At 39.4% G+C, this 15,642-nt stretch overlaps 1 protein-coding gene across 3 annotated transcripts in view; it reads left to right on the plus strand.

Annotated features, from left to right (window-relative positions):
- LOC131251254 (tyrosine-protein phosphatase RLPH2-like) overlaps positions 1-15,124 on the plus strand; it is a 38,463-nt gene extending 23,339 nt beyond the window's left edge. The window contains exons 2-5 of one of the 3 annotated variants that reach the window (XR_009173705.1): positions 9,665-9,732; positions 9,838-10,017; positions 13,717-14,582; positions 14,764-14,901. Coding sequence is in view for 2 of the 3 variants with exons in the window: in XM_058251872.1 (XP_058107855.1) it covers positions 9,665-9,732; positions 9,838-10,017; positions 14,764-14,940 (425 nt within the window). In the remaining variant the exon portion in view is untranslated. Of the gene's footprint in view, positions 1-9,664; positions 9,733-9,837; positions 10,018-13,716; positions 14,583-14,763 lie in introns of all 3 variants that reach the window. The other 2 variants (XM_058251872.1, XM_058251881.1) reach the window with 2 other exon arrangements.
- The last annotated feature ends 518 nt before the right edge of the window (positions 15,125-15,642 follow it).

Here is a 15,642-nt window from a genome sequence, read left to right on the forward strand (position 1 = left end):
ATTTCTCAGCGCTTATTAATGGGTCCTCTAAAGGCTTCTTTAAATCTTTGAGAGGCCTTAGCCAGGGGGATTCGCTATGTCCGTATCTTTTTGTTGTTGTGGGAAAAGAGTTTAACAAAATGCTTTCAAAGGGTGAGGAGAACAGTTTGTTTAGTTGCTTTAGGGAGGCTACAAATTCGGTCTCTCTCTCATCTTCAGTATGCAGATGATACTCTCCTATTCTGCGATGCAGATATGATATCGGTGGATAATCTACATAAAGTTATGGTGTGTTTTGAGGCAGTTTCGGGACTGAAGATTAATGTTTCAAATTCTGAATTGTTGGGAATTCATGTGGATAGGGACGACCTTATCTCTTTGGCTAGGTGTTTTGGATGTAAAGTAGGAGATTTTCCGTCAACATACTGAGGCCTCCCGTTATGCATCGGTAAGCCGCCAACTCATTTGTGGAATAAGGTTATCGAAAGGATTGAGAGGAAGCTTGCTAGTTGGAGTGCTCGCCATCTCTCTTATGGCAGCCATCTGGCGTTCTTGAAGATGGCTTTTGCTAACATGCTGATTTACTCACCTATCTTTATTCAAATGTCCTAAATCGGTTCTCAATAGAATGGAAAATCTTAGAAGCTCCGCCTCCAAGCTAGGGAGAATGTGGACGGAGTTAATTGCTAGTAAATATGAAGTGCATCGAGGTGGATGGTTGGTTAGGCATACCTCTCTTTATAGAGCTTTGTCAATGTGGAAGGCAATTGTGGCGGCAAGTGAACATTTGGTACAAAAATGATCTTTTTCTCTCTCGGCAATGGTCAAAACATCAGGTTTTGGGTTGATACTTGGTGTGGAGATACAACTTTGCAAGATTTATATCCGAGATTGGTGAGGATTGCTCCCGATAGATTTATCAGTGTAGCTAATTGTTATTCCACTAGCGGCGCCTCCTTAGTTTGGAGTCCTCCCTGTTGCAGAAATCTGACGGATGTAGAAACTGAAGATTTTATGGGTTTGCTCGCCTTGCTTCAAAAGAGTATGCCTTCAAGTTAGAATCAAGACTCTATTGTTTGGTATGCTCATAGCTCAAAGATCTTTTCAGTGAAGTCTTTTTACGATATGATATCTAAATCTTCTATTTCTTGTGCCCTTCCCCATCCTTTTCATCATTGGTTTTACGGTGCCCCTCCTTATGTGGCGGTGTTTGTTTGGTTGGTGGGAAGGAGAAGGATTCTTAGTATTGATAATCTTCAAAGACGATCTCTCATCTTGCCGAATGTGTGTTTGATGTGTATGCGAGATGCAGAGTCTATTGATCACCTTTTAATCCATTGTCCGTTTGTGAGGAATATTTGGGATCATTTCTTGTTATCTTTAGGTCCTGTATGGGTGATGCTTAAGGCGGTTGAGGATCTCCTTTTTGCATGGTACGAGGGAGGTTCAGGAAAGACTGGAAGAGCCATTTGGAGAATGCATATTATGGTTATACTGTGGGCAGTTTGGGGAGCTAGTAATGCTTGCTGCTTTCATAACAGTCCAGCTTCAGTTGAAAATGTTATTTGTAGGATCAAAGACCTCACTTCCGAGTGGGCAGCCTATATAAAGCTTTCCTAGGACAGTTGTGGGCTTTTCTTTTTATTTTTCTTTATGGTGTTGTATTCTTTTGTGACTTTGGTGCGCTTTTCAATAAAATGTTGTCATCTCTCAAAAAATAAAATAAAATCTGCATGATTTGTTAAGGGCCATCTGCTTGCTAGGGTGGTTTTCTACTTCCTATTTTGTTTTTGCTTTTTGTCAACTTGGTTTTTTGAATTGTCCTTTTTTGTTTAATCATCGGAAGTCAAATTATTGTGAAATTTCATTTTGTATTATGATTGATATGAAACATCGAGGTTTGCTAATCCCATGTATAAGTATAGCCAGCTCCATACATGCATCCAATAGTGCCAAAAGTGTACATATGTGCTTTGTCCAAGCCTTCAATTAAGGGGATGTGGATTTGGTGGATCCAAGGAACCGTTGAGGTTGGCGGATCCAAGGAACCATCGAGGTCGTGGATCTGTGCCTATGGGGCCACGTGATGTGTGTTTTATATCCACGCCGTTCATTCGTTTTGCTAGCTCATTTTATGGCACGAGCCCAAAAATGAAGCAAATCCAAATCTCATGTGCACCACACTACAGAGAACAATAGTGATTGAATGCCCAATCGCCCACCATTAAAAACTTCTTGGGGCCACAAAAGGTTTGGATCAAGCTAATATTTGTGTTTTCTTTTCATCCAGGTTTGTGGGACCTTATCAACAGAATGAATGGCAAATAAACATTATGTTGGGCCCTACAAAGTTTTTAATGGTGGGCGTTCAATCACCACTGTCTCTTGTGGTGTGGTCCTTCTAAGACTTGGATCTGCTTCATTTTTGGCTTCATGCCCTAAAATGAGCTGGAAAAACGGATGGATGGTGTGGATATAAAACACATACATCATGGTAGGCTGCACATTCACAGATCCACGGACCTCGGTGGTTCCTTGCATCCACCGAGTCCGCGTCCCAATTAGGTGGACCTGGATGCACAGATTCCCTGGCCCAAGAGGGCTAAGACTCTGGTTAGTATGCTCATTAGGTGAGAAAGCATATACCAAATCAGCTGGACCTTGTTTGCCGGCATTTAAACTGTCTATTTTTTTGTTGTAAATTGTGGTCCACATGATGGGTGGACCTGCCTGATTCTTGATCTAGGCAACTAGATGTCCAGGCCCCCATAATGGATTTTGCATACATATTCCATTTTGGCATGTGTTGAGGTGTCCATGGGAATGAGCTATATCGGCACGTCAGATTAGCAGATTACTGAAAGATTAAAGAAGATTTTCTTAGTCTTTTCTGCTATGTTTAGAACGTTGGAAGGAAAGATCTTGGCATGGTTTTTTTTTCTTTCCCTGTTAGCTTGTTAGTACACAACACTGTCAGTTCACACTTCACTGTTAGCATCTATGGTTGATTCTATGGTCTAAAGTCCCCTTATAACAAGTCATTAAGGGCTAGGGGCTGAAACCGATATCATGGCTATTGTGGCCATTGTATTGCTTACTGTTATTTTTAATGTATACGGGTGTTATGTGAACTGAGACATCAGCTGATACAACAACCATTGTGTCTGTCTTAACTGAGACATCAGCTGATACAACAACCATTGTTATGTAATTTCTATCCTACTATACAAAAACAAATATAATTTAGTGTTTTAGAACTTTTGCATGACTAAAATAGCCCCTTGAATTTATAAAATACCTACAAGTATGACCCCATCTGAATGCGTACGAAGCTCTGCCTGTTACTCTACAAGTCCCTACAAGTGTCGCACGTGGGGTCCACCTGAGAGCAACATTCTTGATATCGGTGATATTGCCAGCTGGTCGATATTGAAACCTCCTTAAATTACAAATTTCCCCATATTACCGATATTTCGGCAATATATCGCCATTGTATCAATTCATGATATTATCGCCAAAATGTAGCCCACATGCTTTTATAAAACCTCCCTAGTATTGATTGTATTATCGCTGATATAGCTTAAGAGGGGGAGAAAGAGGGTAACCGTCCGTGCGTAAATGGTCAGAAAATCAGAAAAAATCTGAAAATAGAAAATTAGTTTTAAATATTTTGAGATTTTTTTAGGGATCTGGTTGGGGTGTGGATTTCGACCACTCTTCCAAGTTTCGTGAATCAAAACGCACATAAATATTGTTAAAATCAGACCAATTTAAAAATATGATTTTTTTTTTTTCCCTTAATTTTTGTAGAGATTTGTTGGAGAGTGGACTTCAACCACTCATATTCTATTTTTGTAAATCAAGCCCCCCATTTTGTGGGAAAAATTGGGAAGGGGGAAATTGTCGGTAAATACTGCAAAAACAAGAAAAATTTTAAAAATAGGATTTTTTATTATTATAGAGATTTGGTTGGGGAGTGGAGTTTGACCACTCTTCAATTTTCATGAATTGAATCCCTCATTTTGGGGGGAAAATCGGGAATGGGGAAAATGTGCATAAATACTCTGAAAATCAGAAAAATAAAAAATAGAAAATTTGTTTTTTTATGAAAGTTTTTTGGGGATCTAGTCGGGAGTGGATTTCGACTACTCTTTAATTTTTGGATTTTTTAAAATTGTTTAAAATTTATTTAAAATTTCAACATTTAAAATCCCTTATTATTCTTTGTCTATTTATGGATGGATGTTGATGAGTGATGTGTTGCGTTTTTACTAAAAAAATATATTTTTTGGAGTTTTAAGAATTTAAAAAATCTGTGTACTTTTAAAAAATAATTATGTCATTCATGTATGGATGGATGTATGAGATATGCATCTGTGGATGTGTGCGTTGATGGATGGATGGATGTGTAATTTATCTATGGAAGTATCATGCTTGAATGGATTGATAAGTGTATATGAGTTCATGAATGTATGTATGCATGTGTGCATGGATGGATGGATGACTACGTGTGTATGCATGGATAATATATATATATATATATATATATATATATATATATATGTTGTTGTTGTTGTTGTTGTTGTTGTTATTATTATTATTATTACAATTGCCCTAGTTTTTTTATTTTTTTATTTTTTATGATAGTATGTGGCTTAGGCCCCATTAAATGGAAACTTATTATATATCGTTCTTTTTTGCAATGTATTGATTCCTAAATATGTAAACATGTGTCTTTTAGCATATCCTAAAGTTTCACTAAAAAATTCTTTTTTTTTTTCCCTCCATGTTTCCTCGATGTTTCCCTTGGTCAGCGATACATTTCCTGGTATCGGTGATATTATCGCTGATATCGATACATGTTTCTGTATCCCCGACCAGCAATACATGTAAGGATACTGATACTATGAACACTACCTGAATCTATGAATGATATCCAACCTGTCCATCAGGCTGAACCTACCAAGAAAGAAAGATGCCCCAAAATAAAGCCAATCCAATCACATATGAGCATCATGTGAATTTGGAGGTTTTTGGATCCCTGTCCATTGTTTTCTTTGGTGGGTCCTACCATGTTGTGTATATGCCATACAAGCCCTTCATGATGTGAGCCCACTATCATGATAGGATTATTGAAACATCCAGCCTATAAAATCGTTAGGTGGGCCACACCACAAGGAATAATGGGTATGGAACTCCAACCATAGGTTTGACTGTTGGGCCACCATCGTATGTAACTTTCATCAAACTTGTCCAGCATGTGTGACTCACCAAAATGTGGGTAAAATGCAAAAAATCAGCCTGGTCCAAAACGTAGGTGGGCCACACCCTGTGAACTAAGAGGTTTTAGGAGTAGTTTTACATTGTTCCTATTGGTCTGGCCCATTTTTTTTTCCTTTTATTGGGATGATCAAAAGCATGTATGGTCACCATAAAGGATTCTCACCTGATGGACTGAGTGGATTTCACATTACAATATGGTGGGCCCCACGAGCTTCAGTGTTTTACCCAACGTGTTCATTGGTGGTCAGGGATTCTGGTTACAACCATACAACACAAACCACTTTGTGATGAAATTCATGATACTCTGGTAGAGTGTGGTGGATGATAGGGAGGCTCTTAGAAATTTCTTATAAATTGCATGCATAACTTACAAGTGTTCATAATAATCTGTTCAAATGATGGGACCCTGTTTAGATGTTTCATGACCCAAAAATTATATTTATTTGATCATTTAAATATTGGGTAGGTAGAATTTTATTGGATGTTTAAAAATGAAAAAAACGTTAAAGAGTCACATTTTAAGAACCGATCTAATTTTGGGACTATGAGGAACCTACCCTTTTCGGATGGGGAAAAATGAAGAAAAATGCAAAAAACTGCAGTACATATAGGCTCTGACATCCATGATCCACCCATCCATGATGTCGGTAACACATTAGGTCCTAGGGAAAAAAAAGCCTCTTCTACAACTCCTTGTGCTCAACACTAGGAACAGTGTGGAGGGGCACCAACTACAGGCTTGTGTGGCAGTCGCACCCACTTATATACCAAGTGTACCATCATGGATGTGTCAGATCCAATAATCCATTGGGTGAGCCACAAACATGCATATGCAACAGTACAAATAAACGGCCGGGTCCACTCATAAAATGACCTCAAGTTAATATCAGACAAAAAAAAATATTGGCCAATTTTCCACATTCAATGCTCACATGTAACCCACCTGATGAGTGAACAATCTTGGTTCTTAGGTCAATGCATCTTAGTGTTTGGGTCCAGGGAATGAATTGGTTGAATCTGGCAGATGTGTGCCGCATGGGTTCATGTCAAGGCATGTATGTGGTTGGGGTATACAAGCATGTCAGATTAGTGAACTCATCCTTTTCTATTGGAGTTTGTATAAGCTTAGGAATTCGACACTGTGCCAAGGCCATGAAACACAGATTTTGGCCAATGGTCTATATTCAATGGCTGCATGTACTCTGCCTGATGTGTGAACAATGTTGGCTCTTGGGCCAATCTTCATGTTTGGGTCCAGAGAATGGATTGATTGGATCTCGCATGTGTATTGCATGCGTTCATGTCAAGGCATGTATATGGTATGTGTATACACGCATGTTGGATTAGCAAACTCGATCTTTGTATTGGACTTTGTATATGCATAGGAATTTAACACTTGACTACGTGCCAAGGGTATGAAACATTTGGTTGGCGGGTAAAGTGGCCTCACTTTGAAGATGAATGCATGCTAGCATGATATACGCTTGGATTTGCAGTTTATATGACTGGGGCCCAAATTCACCCTATGCATGGATATATGTATGGCTATTCGGGCCACCCATTGCAAAAGCATCACACTTATCAAATAAGTTTAGCCATCTGTTAGGTGGATATCAAAAGGATGATTAAGAATAAAATGGTCAAAAGTTCAAAGTTCACCGGTTGAAATCATACCATTTAGATAATCTGATCAGAGTGAGTTTTGTTATATGGTCCACCGTTGACGGGGCTTAAAATTTGGAGAGTCCATATTGCAATGCACACATGCCATATTGCCATCCACGATGATAGTCTCCACATGCAACAGCATGTGCATCTTACTAGTACTAATAAGCATAATTATTATATTAATTAAGCATATTTAATTAAAGAATTTAATAATTAGAAAGACAACGGCCATAAAGGACCAAAATAATGGCCGTTAGTGTGTTATAGGACCCATTATCAACCATAGTGTTTTATTGCAGGCTTTAATTGCAAGTTTGCAACCCCTTAATGTGATGGAGGTGCGCCAACTACAAGGTATAACGCCGTTATAGAAACCATGCTTGATCCTGATCTTTTCAATGCTGAAATGTTATGGAATTGTGTTCAAATGCTGTTCAAGAAAGTGGTTACAATAAATAAAAGCATATTATTTGGATGGGTTTCTTTGAAAGGCTTTCAACTTTTAAGGAAACTCAGCATGATTTTGGTTGAGTGAGAATTATTTTTGCTAAAGAGCTTCTCTTAGCAGCTGAGCTTTGTTTATATATATATATATATATATATCATATTCATTTTTATCGCAATTTCTTGCCTATCGGCCTGTGATATTTGCATCGAATCATGGTATATACTGATATTTAAAATTATGAGATTATGTCATGCTATTGCTGATTTTTCATTCATGCTGCTTTCATATCAAATGATTGAATTATTGCAAAATTTCATTCAGAGGTTCTATAAGTAACCTTGTCTCCCGATATGACTCTTTGAATGCATTATTTCAATGTGGATCTTTTTTCATACTTCATAATGAAACCTAATTTCATCATAGCTGATATGCCAAGTTCTTCTATGGCATGCACATTTCTTAAGCCATTATCTATGAGTGGATTTACGTGGATCCTTTTTTGTTTCTGAAATATTTTGATTTTAATGATCTCTTGGAATTAGCAATTATTCAGTATTTTACTTATATTGCTTGAAATATTTTTATCAAAGAATCGTGCTGTACGATTCTAGACAAACATTCAAATATAATTTCCGCTTATGTTTGCCTATTGGCTACTAGGGAATATCATGAAGAGTGATATCGAATTGTAAATTGCAGTAGGGGCCCAATCAAATTGAATTGAAAGTCCAATATTAAACCTTAAGATTGTTTCTTCTTCAAACTCTCTCAGTTTAGATTGGAATGTTGCAATTCACAATGGTGAGAAAAGGTTGAAAGCTGAAGTTACGTGGAAATCACATCCGATTGGTACCTTATATGCATCCTTTATGTATTTCTGAAATCAGATCTTCATTTTGGAAATAGGAGGGTAGTACTACTGTCCATTGTCTTGAGGGAGACGAATGAGGCTGCCTGTTGTCATGCGAAAGAGAGAGTAACTAGAATGTGATTGGAATACACAACTAAAACAATTCTAGCTTCAATGAATCCAAGAATACCACAGGGGGCATACCTTTTGTAGTTTTTCCAGATTTTAATAGCATGGACAAATTGTTGATCCTCCCTTTTAGTTCTCTAGATCTCATCTAATCAAGACACAGTAAAAATATAGAAGGAACATAAGATAGAAAAGGGGATAGATCATGATGGGCCTCACCACAAGAAGCAAAAATGAAATAAAATAGAGGAACTTAGACTAGAAGTCCAAATCTCAATATATAACCAATGGGGATTGTTTTCAACCTGTATAAAACTATAAATAGGGGCTTACTGTGGACAATTTGCAGAGAAGACATGTGATCATGCCCGACGTATGCATTATGTTTTTCAATGCAGTGGAATCTAAGGACCATTTATTCTTGCGCTATGGCTATGCTAGAGTAGTGTGGGGCTGGATCTTCAATTTTTTTTCTAGTGCGACTGGGCAATGCTGGGGTCGTTGGAGAGTTTTCGTAGTGTGGCATGGAGTCATTATTTGTAAAAAAGGGAGGATCTCGTGGAGAATATCAATTCTTGCTGGTTATGCTCCATTTGGGATGAGTGGAATGAGAATGCTTCTGGAATCGGCATAGGCTTCTGGGTCAAGTGTGTGAAGTGTTTATGAGGGCAAGTTGAGAGAGAGAGTACATTGCTTCTAGGTTCTTGTTATCTTCTTTGGTTTCATTGTCATTGTCAATCTCCTTGGCGTAAGTACATTGCTTCTAGGTTCTTGTTTCTGTTCTCTTCATACTTGGTGGCCCATTTATCTCTTTAGTTTGGTTTGTGAATAACCCAACATCATTTGTATTAATGATATTGTTGCTATACTATTTTTAATTAGAGAAGGCTAGACTCTCTCATGCATTGACCACACCAAGTTAGATGATGATGACTCATCCAATGCTAGCATGATATACAATACATCTGTCCAAACATCTAATTTGTGGGCCCTATTGTTGATAGTGCATAAACTAGAAAACAGACTGATTGGGTGATCTTAAAACCACCTGATTTCACTAGTTAGATTCAGGTCCCCACTTATTTACTTTTTAACTGTCCATTTGATGGCCACTGATTGGATGGTTAGGATCTCCCAATCAGTGTAATTGTCGGGCTACACTCCATCCACAATGGAGCTCACAGTTTGGGTTGTCTAGATTGATTTACATGTATACTATGTGGGCAGTGACAGAGACTGGAGTCTAGACCTTGAAAAGTTTTTAATGACATTTCACAGTAAGTCTTCTGTTTGATAATTTCCTGCAGACTTGGCCAAAGCAGTCCCTGAGGAACACAAGAAGTTTCTCGCAGACTTGGTTTGGGTCCATGAAGAGGTATTTATCATAAAAATGCGACTGCTTCAATGCTAGTTATATGTGCTTTCTTGGAATGCAGATAGTTGAAGCCATGGGATGTTATCATGATTGTTATTACTGCAGGAAAATGTTTGGATAGAAAGTTCGGAAGGAATGCGTTGCTGTAAATTGATCGCTGTTCATGCAGGCTTGGAGAAAACAAAAGGAGTCGAGGAGCAGCTGAAACTTTTGAAAGCTCGGGACACGAGCTTGCCAAAGGTGGAAGCACTCAGCGGGAGGCAAAATGTTTGGGAAATCCCGAAAGTAATATGCTTTTCTTTTTGTTTAGTCCTTTCTTTTAATCCTTGGAATTTCAATGCATCTGCAGTCTCTCTCTCTCTCTCTCTCTCTCTCTCTCTAACCCCCCTTCAGCCTTTGTTTGCGATCAAGGAAATGATTATGTGAATTTGGTGAATCCATGAACTTGTCAAATTCACAGATTTGCATTGGATTTGGATTTGGCAAATTCTAAAGTCCACCGTTTGGAAATCAACTACAAATGCATGGATTTGGGGAGCATTTATTGCAAATGAATTACTTATTTTGCTTTTAGAAAGTCTCTCATTTGGAGATCGGCCAAATGTGGTTTTTTTTTTTTTTTGGGGGGGGGGGGGGGGGGGGATTGGGGTTTGCATTTGCCAAATCCATGAATCTATGGAGGTGTGGACTTGGGAAATCCCCAACAAAAAACAAACAGGGAGATTTGAAATCCGTGGATTTTACAAATTCTTGCCCTCCAAGTTGTGAAAAATTACCCTTCTACAACTGGACATTTGGTAAGTCCGTGTGCACCTCTCGTCACAACTGCATGTGCATGTAGAACATCCAATCCATGCATCAGGTGGGCCACCATGTAGATGACCTGGTTTAGATGTCAGGTCTCTTCACTCATTTCTGTATGTTGAAACTCTTTATAAAACTGTCCAATGCTTTTGCCCATGTGTGGCAGGCTTGATGAGTTAGTCTGCAAGGTGCGCTGTAATGGCGGTTATGTAATGGTAATGGTGGCGACTGTTATGCGTTATGGGATTGTAACAGCTGTTACAAACAAAAGAGACCTGTAACGGCCTGTTACAATTATTATTATAAATAATTTTTTAAAATTTTTTTATAACGTTGTAATGGCCTGTATTGTAACGGTAATGATGGTGGCTATTTTTTATTTTTTATTTTTAAATTTTTATTTTGAAAGATAAGAATTTTATTAGAAAGGGAGGCAAAAGGCAGCCTAAAGGACAGAGAACACTACAAACAGAGAAGAGAAAACAGCAAAAAGAAAAGGAAGAAGGAAAAGAAAGAGATGAGACAGGAGAACAAAAAAAGAAAGAGAAGAAAGAGGAGCTCAAATACAATGGCTACACCCCTAGCCACACCCTGAATCCAACCCAAAAAGATCACGGCATGGTGGTGGCCATTATGGGCACCGTTACCGTTACAGAAGTTTCACTGCCCCATACTCTCATTGACCATAGCCCTTTCCTGTAGGGCCCAATCTCCCCTCATGTCCTTGACCTACTCCTTTGGCATGGTGAGGGTATCCAACACCATAGCCTAGAAGGATTCCCTTGCTAATGTGTTTAGGGCACCCAACATCTCCCCCTTAAGTTCATCAAGCTCACTTTCGAAGCTGACTATATTGCCACCCTTTCGCTCAAACTGATCCGCCCATTATCCACGACAATATCTAACCATGGGTGCCACACCTCCATTGCTGCCACTATCTCAAGGGGGTTCTTCCTCAATTTGTTGGCACTAATTCCCTTGTTCCTAGGTGCTTGCTCCTTGTTGACCACAACCGATGTGGTTGTGTCTCTCTTAGCTGACAAGCATTATGACCCCTTTGTAACCTTGCTCTCACACCACTTTCATGGGCTTAAGTGCTTCCCCCAACCGTAGACTGTGTGACGCATGATTCACAACCACTTTGTGGACAAGTCGACCAACCACTCGAGTGTAGCCAAGCTACTTGGAAGAGAAAAGAGGTTACACAAAAGAGTTGAAGGGAAGTGAACTTGTCTTGCACCGAGATCTCAAGAGAGCTTACTACTTCTGTGGTGCCTCCCAAATGAGTAACCCTCCTTATGTAGGCACAAGAACATCTAGCTACTTTAGACGAATAGCTATGATGATGCCATGAGGTGATCATCCAGCAGCTAGGAATACTCTAGAAATCTTCTAGGAATATTCTAGAAATTATAGAGTATTCCAGAGAAATATTCCACATTACACTAGCTAAAAGAAGTCACTAGAGAACTCTAGAACATTCCAGAGATCTCGACATTACTTTATACCATTATACTATTCTCTTGAATCATCTAGACAACTCTATGTGCTATGTACATTGCCTCTAGTGTACAAGTAGTGCCAAAAATGAGAATCCCTTGAAATGCCTCTTGTGAATGACCGGTTGGTGACAATATAATGCAAATCAGCGAGGGTGGTGGTTGGCTTCTCAATGAAATGAACATCCACCTTGCAAGTCTTGAGTGCTACAAGGGTTGGAACATCATCAAGGAATGGATGGGTCCACCGAGTATGTCTTGAGCTTTGACCATTGAGGTGTGAAATTTAAAGTTGCCTGGGTTGGTCGTGATCAGTGACCGATGAACTGAGAACATTAGAGACCTGTTGGGTTGCATGAGCAACCATCTACTGGTATGTGAATGTCAAAAGATGTTTGTTGGGTTGGTCTTGAGTAGTCATGTGCTGGATGATGAATATTAGAGATCCATATGGTTGGTCTCAAGCTGTGTCTACAAGGCTGTGAACCTCAGAGGTCTGCTGGGTTGGTCTCAAGAAATCATTCATGTGGCTAAAGCACTTAAGGTTTTAAGTTAGTGGGACGATGGGATTCGGCGTATATGAAGAATAGTTGGATTCTTGACTTTCTGTGGATGAACTATGAACTGTTGGGATTTCTGTCTGGTGTTCTTTTGTGCAGGTAGGTGTCCTCCACTGGCAATGCTGGAGGACTATGGCTTGTCAGTTGGCACCATGAGGGCGGAAACGCCACTTCCACCTTCTCAAAAATCCCCATCACCTTTCTACATTTAAGATTCTAGCATTTGCAACCAACAAAACATAAAGAAATTTGGGTCTTCACTTGGGATTAACTATAAACTATGATAGGTGGGCCTTGCGGCAAGACAAATAATGATGCTATGAGGGAAGTGGCACTGCAGGGATGTTCAATGGGTTGAAAGAAGGGACAGTTTGGGAGTGGATTAATTGACTCCATCCTATCATCAAAGCGGAGCGGAGGGAGGTTTTCAACAAATTCATGAAGGAGATGAGGGGCATAGTGGGAAGCAGGGCCTACTTTCTTTTGGCTTGATATGTGGTGTGGTGAATATGGCTGATGGGTGTAGTTTCTCAATCTTTTACTAAAGGGAGAAAGGTAGGAAAGTGGATCATAGACTGATCTCCAACTGTAAAGTTAGCTACATACACAAACACCAAAATATGTGAAAATCTATCGGGCAAAAGCATTGAGTGAGCTTATATATGATTTTGGGGTTTGAGACAAAGTTATTTGGATTATGGAGCACTTCGCTTTGTGGTCTTTTATTTGGTTCCATATGGAGAAAGTGGGGATTTCCTCATTCGGAAACCTGTGGAAAGTTCAAGGATTGCTGACTAGATTGTTGGCATTCATTTGGACAGCATCAAGTAGGATTCCCATGTCAACACGGTGTGGATCTGTGGCGCACCCAGTCTGTTGTAGTTCCTTTTTGTTGGGTGGTGGTGGTACTGGGTTTTCATCTTGTTAATGAGCAACCCTTCTCCTAATGTGCTTGGAGGCTACCTTGCCAGTCCATTTGCAAGAGATGTTACTGTGTCCCTGACCATTCGCATTGTTGAATACTTGAATGGGACAGCTGGCAATTGTGAGTTCTACCTGATATCCTTTATGATTATGTGAGCCCCGTGAGAAGGATCTCAAGTGATTTTTTCTTCATGCAGTATGCTCTTACGCAGTCTTTATCACTGACCAGGCACTAAAGATCGGCTACCTTACAGTGGTTTAGCAGAGGCTTCTCTCTTGACATTGAGGGCGCAGGTCTTCGAGGCTTCCGCCTCAACACAATGCTGTTTATTATTATTATTATTGCCTCTTGTTATTTTGCAGTTTTCAAGCTGAATAGCAAAGGTTCCAGCAAAGACAATCTCTTGTTGGCTGGTTTTGGCAGGGTTTTCTCAGGGACTCTGGCATGCATGTTTTGGTGTCCTACAATGGCTCACTCAAAGAGACCAAACCCAATTGCTTGAGATCCAGGCACTTGATATGGGCCTACGACATACTCATAATACCACTGTGGGTCCAGCTGGTGGAGTATTGTGGGTTACTTTCACAATGCCATCACTTAGGCACTGTTTGGCAAGACACCTAAGAATGAGTTCAGCTCGTTTTAGTTAACAGCAATTTTGGAGAAGAGATCTTAATCTCTAATACATAATGAGTTCATTTTAACAGTAATTATGTATTAAAGATCAAGATCTCTAATACGTGAACTAAATTGAGATGAATTCATTGCTAGGCATCTACTTAACAGGCCCTATTTTGGGCCTCTTGTTCATAAACAAGCAGGGCTCGGAACCAGCCTAGGATTGGCATTATTTTCTTTTGAAGCAGCCTGGCTGGGTGTGAGAAAATCTGCACGATTATTGTATCTGATGAATTTTCAGTCTTTGGCAGAAAAAGGGTTCAGGCGTGCTAATTTGCATTTTGGTTACATTTGTTTGCAGTTTTCTGCGATGTTCCTCCTGCCCAAATCATCCAAACATAATAAAATGGGACATGTTCATTTTTCACACAACCACAATTTAGGGTGGGTGGGTCTTTTCATGCTTCACGAATGACTATTCAAATGGATGCTTATTCATTTATTTGAAATATTCATCCAATATCCATGTTTGGAATCCCATTCATGGCCTTTTCATTCCTGCTAATTTCAGAGAACGTTCTTGCTCAGGCTGCTTGTATTCATGTTTTATGCCCTGCTGCCACAGGAACTCTCAGAGAAGCCTACGATAGTGGTCAGTGGCCACCATGGGAAACTCCACATTGATGGTTTGAGGCTGATTATTGATGAAAGTGGCGGGTTAGCACAACTACCAGTGGCTGCTATCGTACTTCCTCAAAAGTGCATCGTCCGTGATACAGGTTCTATCACAGGTCGGAACTGATTCTTTAGTTGTCATAGTACATGGTAACCTATGTAAGAAGCACATTGCTCATTTGTTGATGAAGAGAATGTATTCTTGAAATGTGTTCATCAATGGAAGCTGGTGATTCCCTTGTAACAAGTTACTCAAGTATATTTGCTTTATTTAAAATAAAAAGGAAAAGGAAAAAAGTATATTTGCTATATTTAAATGCGAATCTACTCTGACATTGGTGCTTCACTTGGATGCAATTACCATTTAATCAGAGAGGAGATCACAAGAACTAATGATGTTTTCCTAATAATGTCTGTAATGATCAACTAGCCTTTACATTGCAGTTTCATTTCCTTCGAGATGAACTTGGAAATAACATAGTTGCAATTTTGGAGTCCATTCCCCCAACATGAATGCTAGGGAAGTTGTAATTTGGTTATTTCCATTTTATTGCACTATTTAACGCAATTCATCCAACCACACTCTTGGAATTGAAATTTGAGAAATGGTTTCTCAACGTATTCTGATGCTGTCTTGTTAATACCTAATCAATCAATGCATGTGTTGAATGCAATGATCCTGTTTTGACATGTCTTGTTAATACAAGTGCTAATCAGTCAAAAAGTTCCCAGGATCCTCAACAGTAAGCTGGGTCCCACTTCGGCCTGACCTGACACCTTCCCACAACCGGGAAGCTTTTCCTAAGATTTAACAGCTTCAAACTCTTCC

This window comes from Magnolia sinica, chromosome 1 (assembly GCF_029962835.1).
Source record: "Magnolia sinica isolate HGM2019 chromosome 1, MsV1, whole genome shotgun sequence".
In the NCBI taxonomy this organism is placed as follows: Eukaryota; Viridiplantae; Streptophyta; class Magnoliopsida; order Magnoliales; family Magnoliaceae; genus Magnolia; species Magnolia sinica.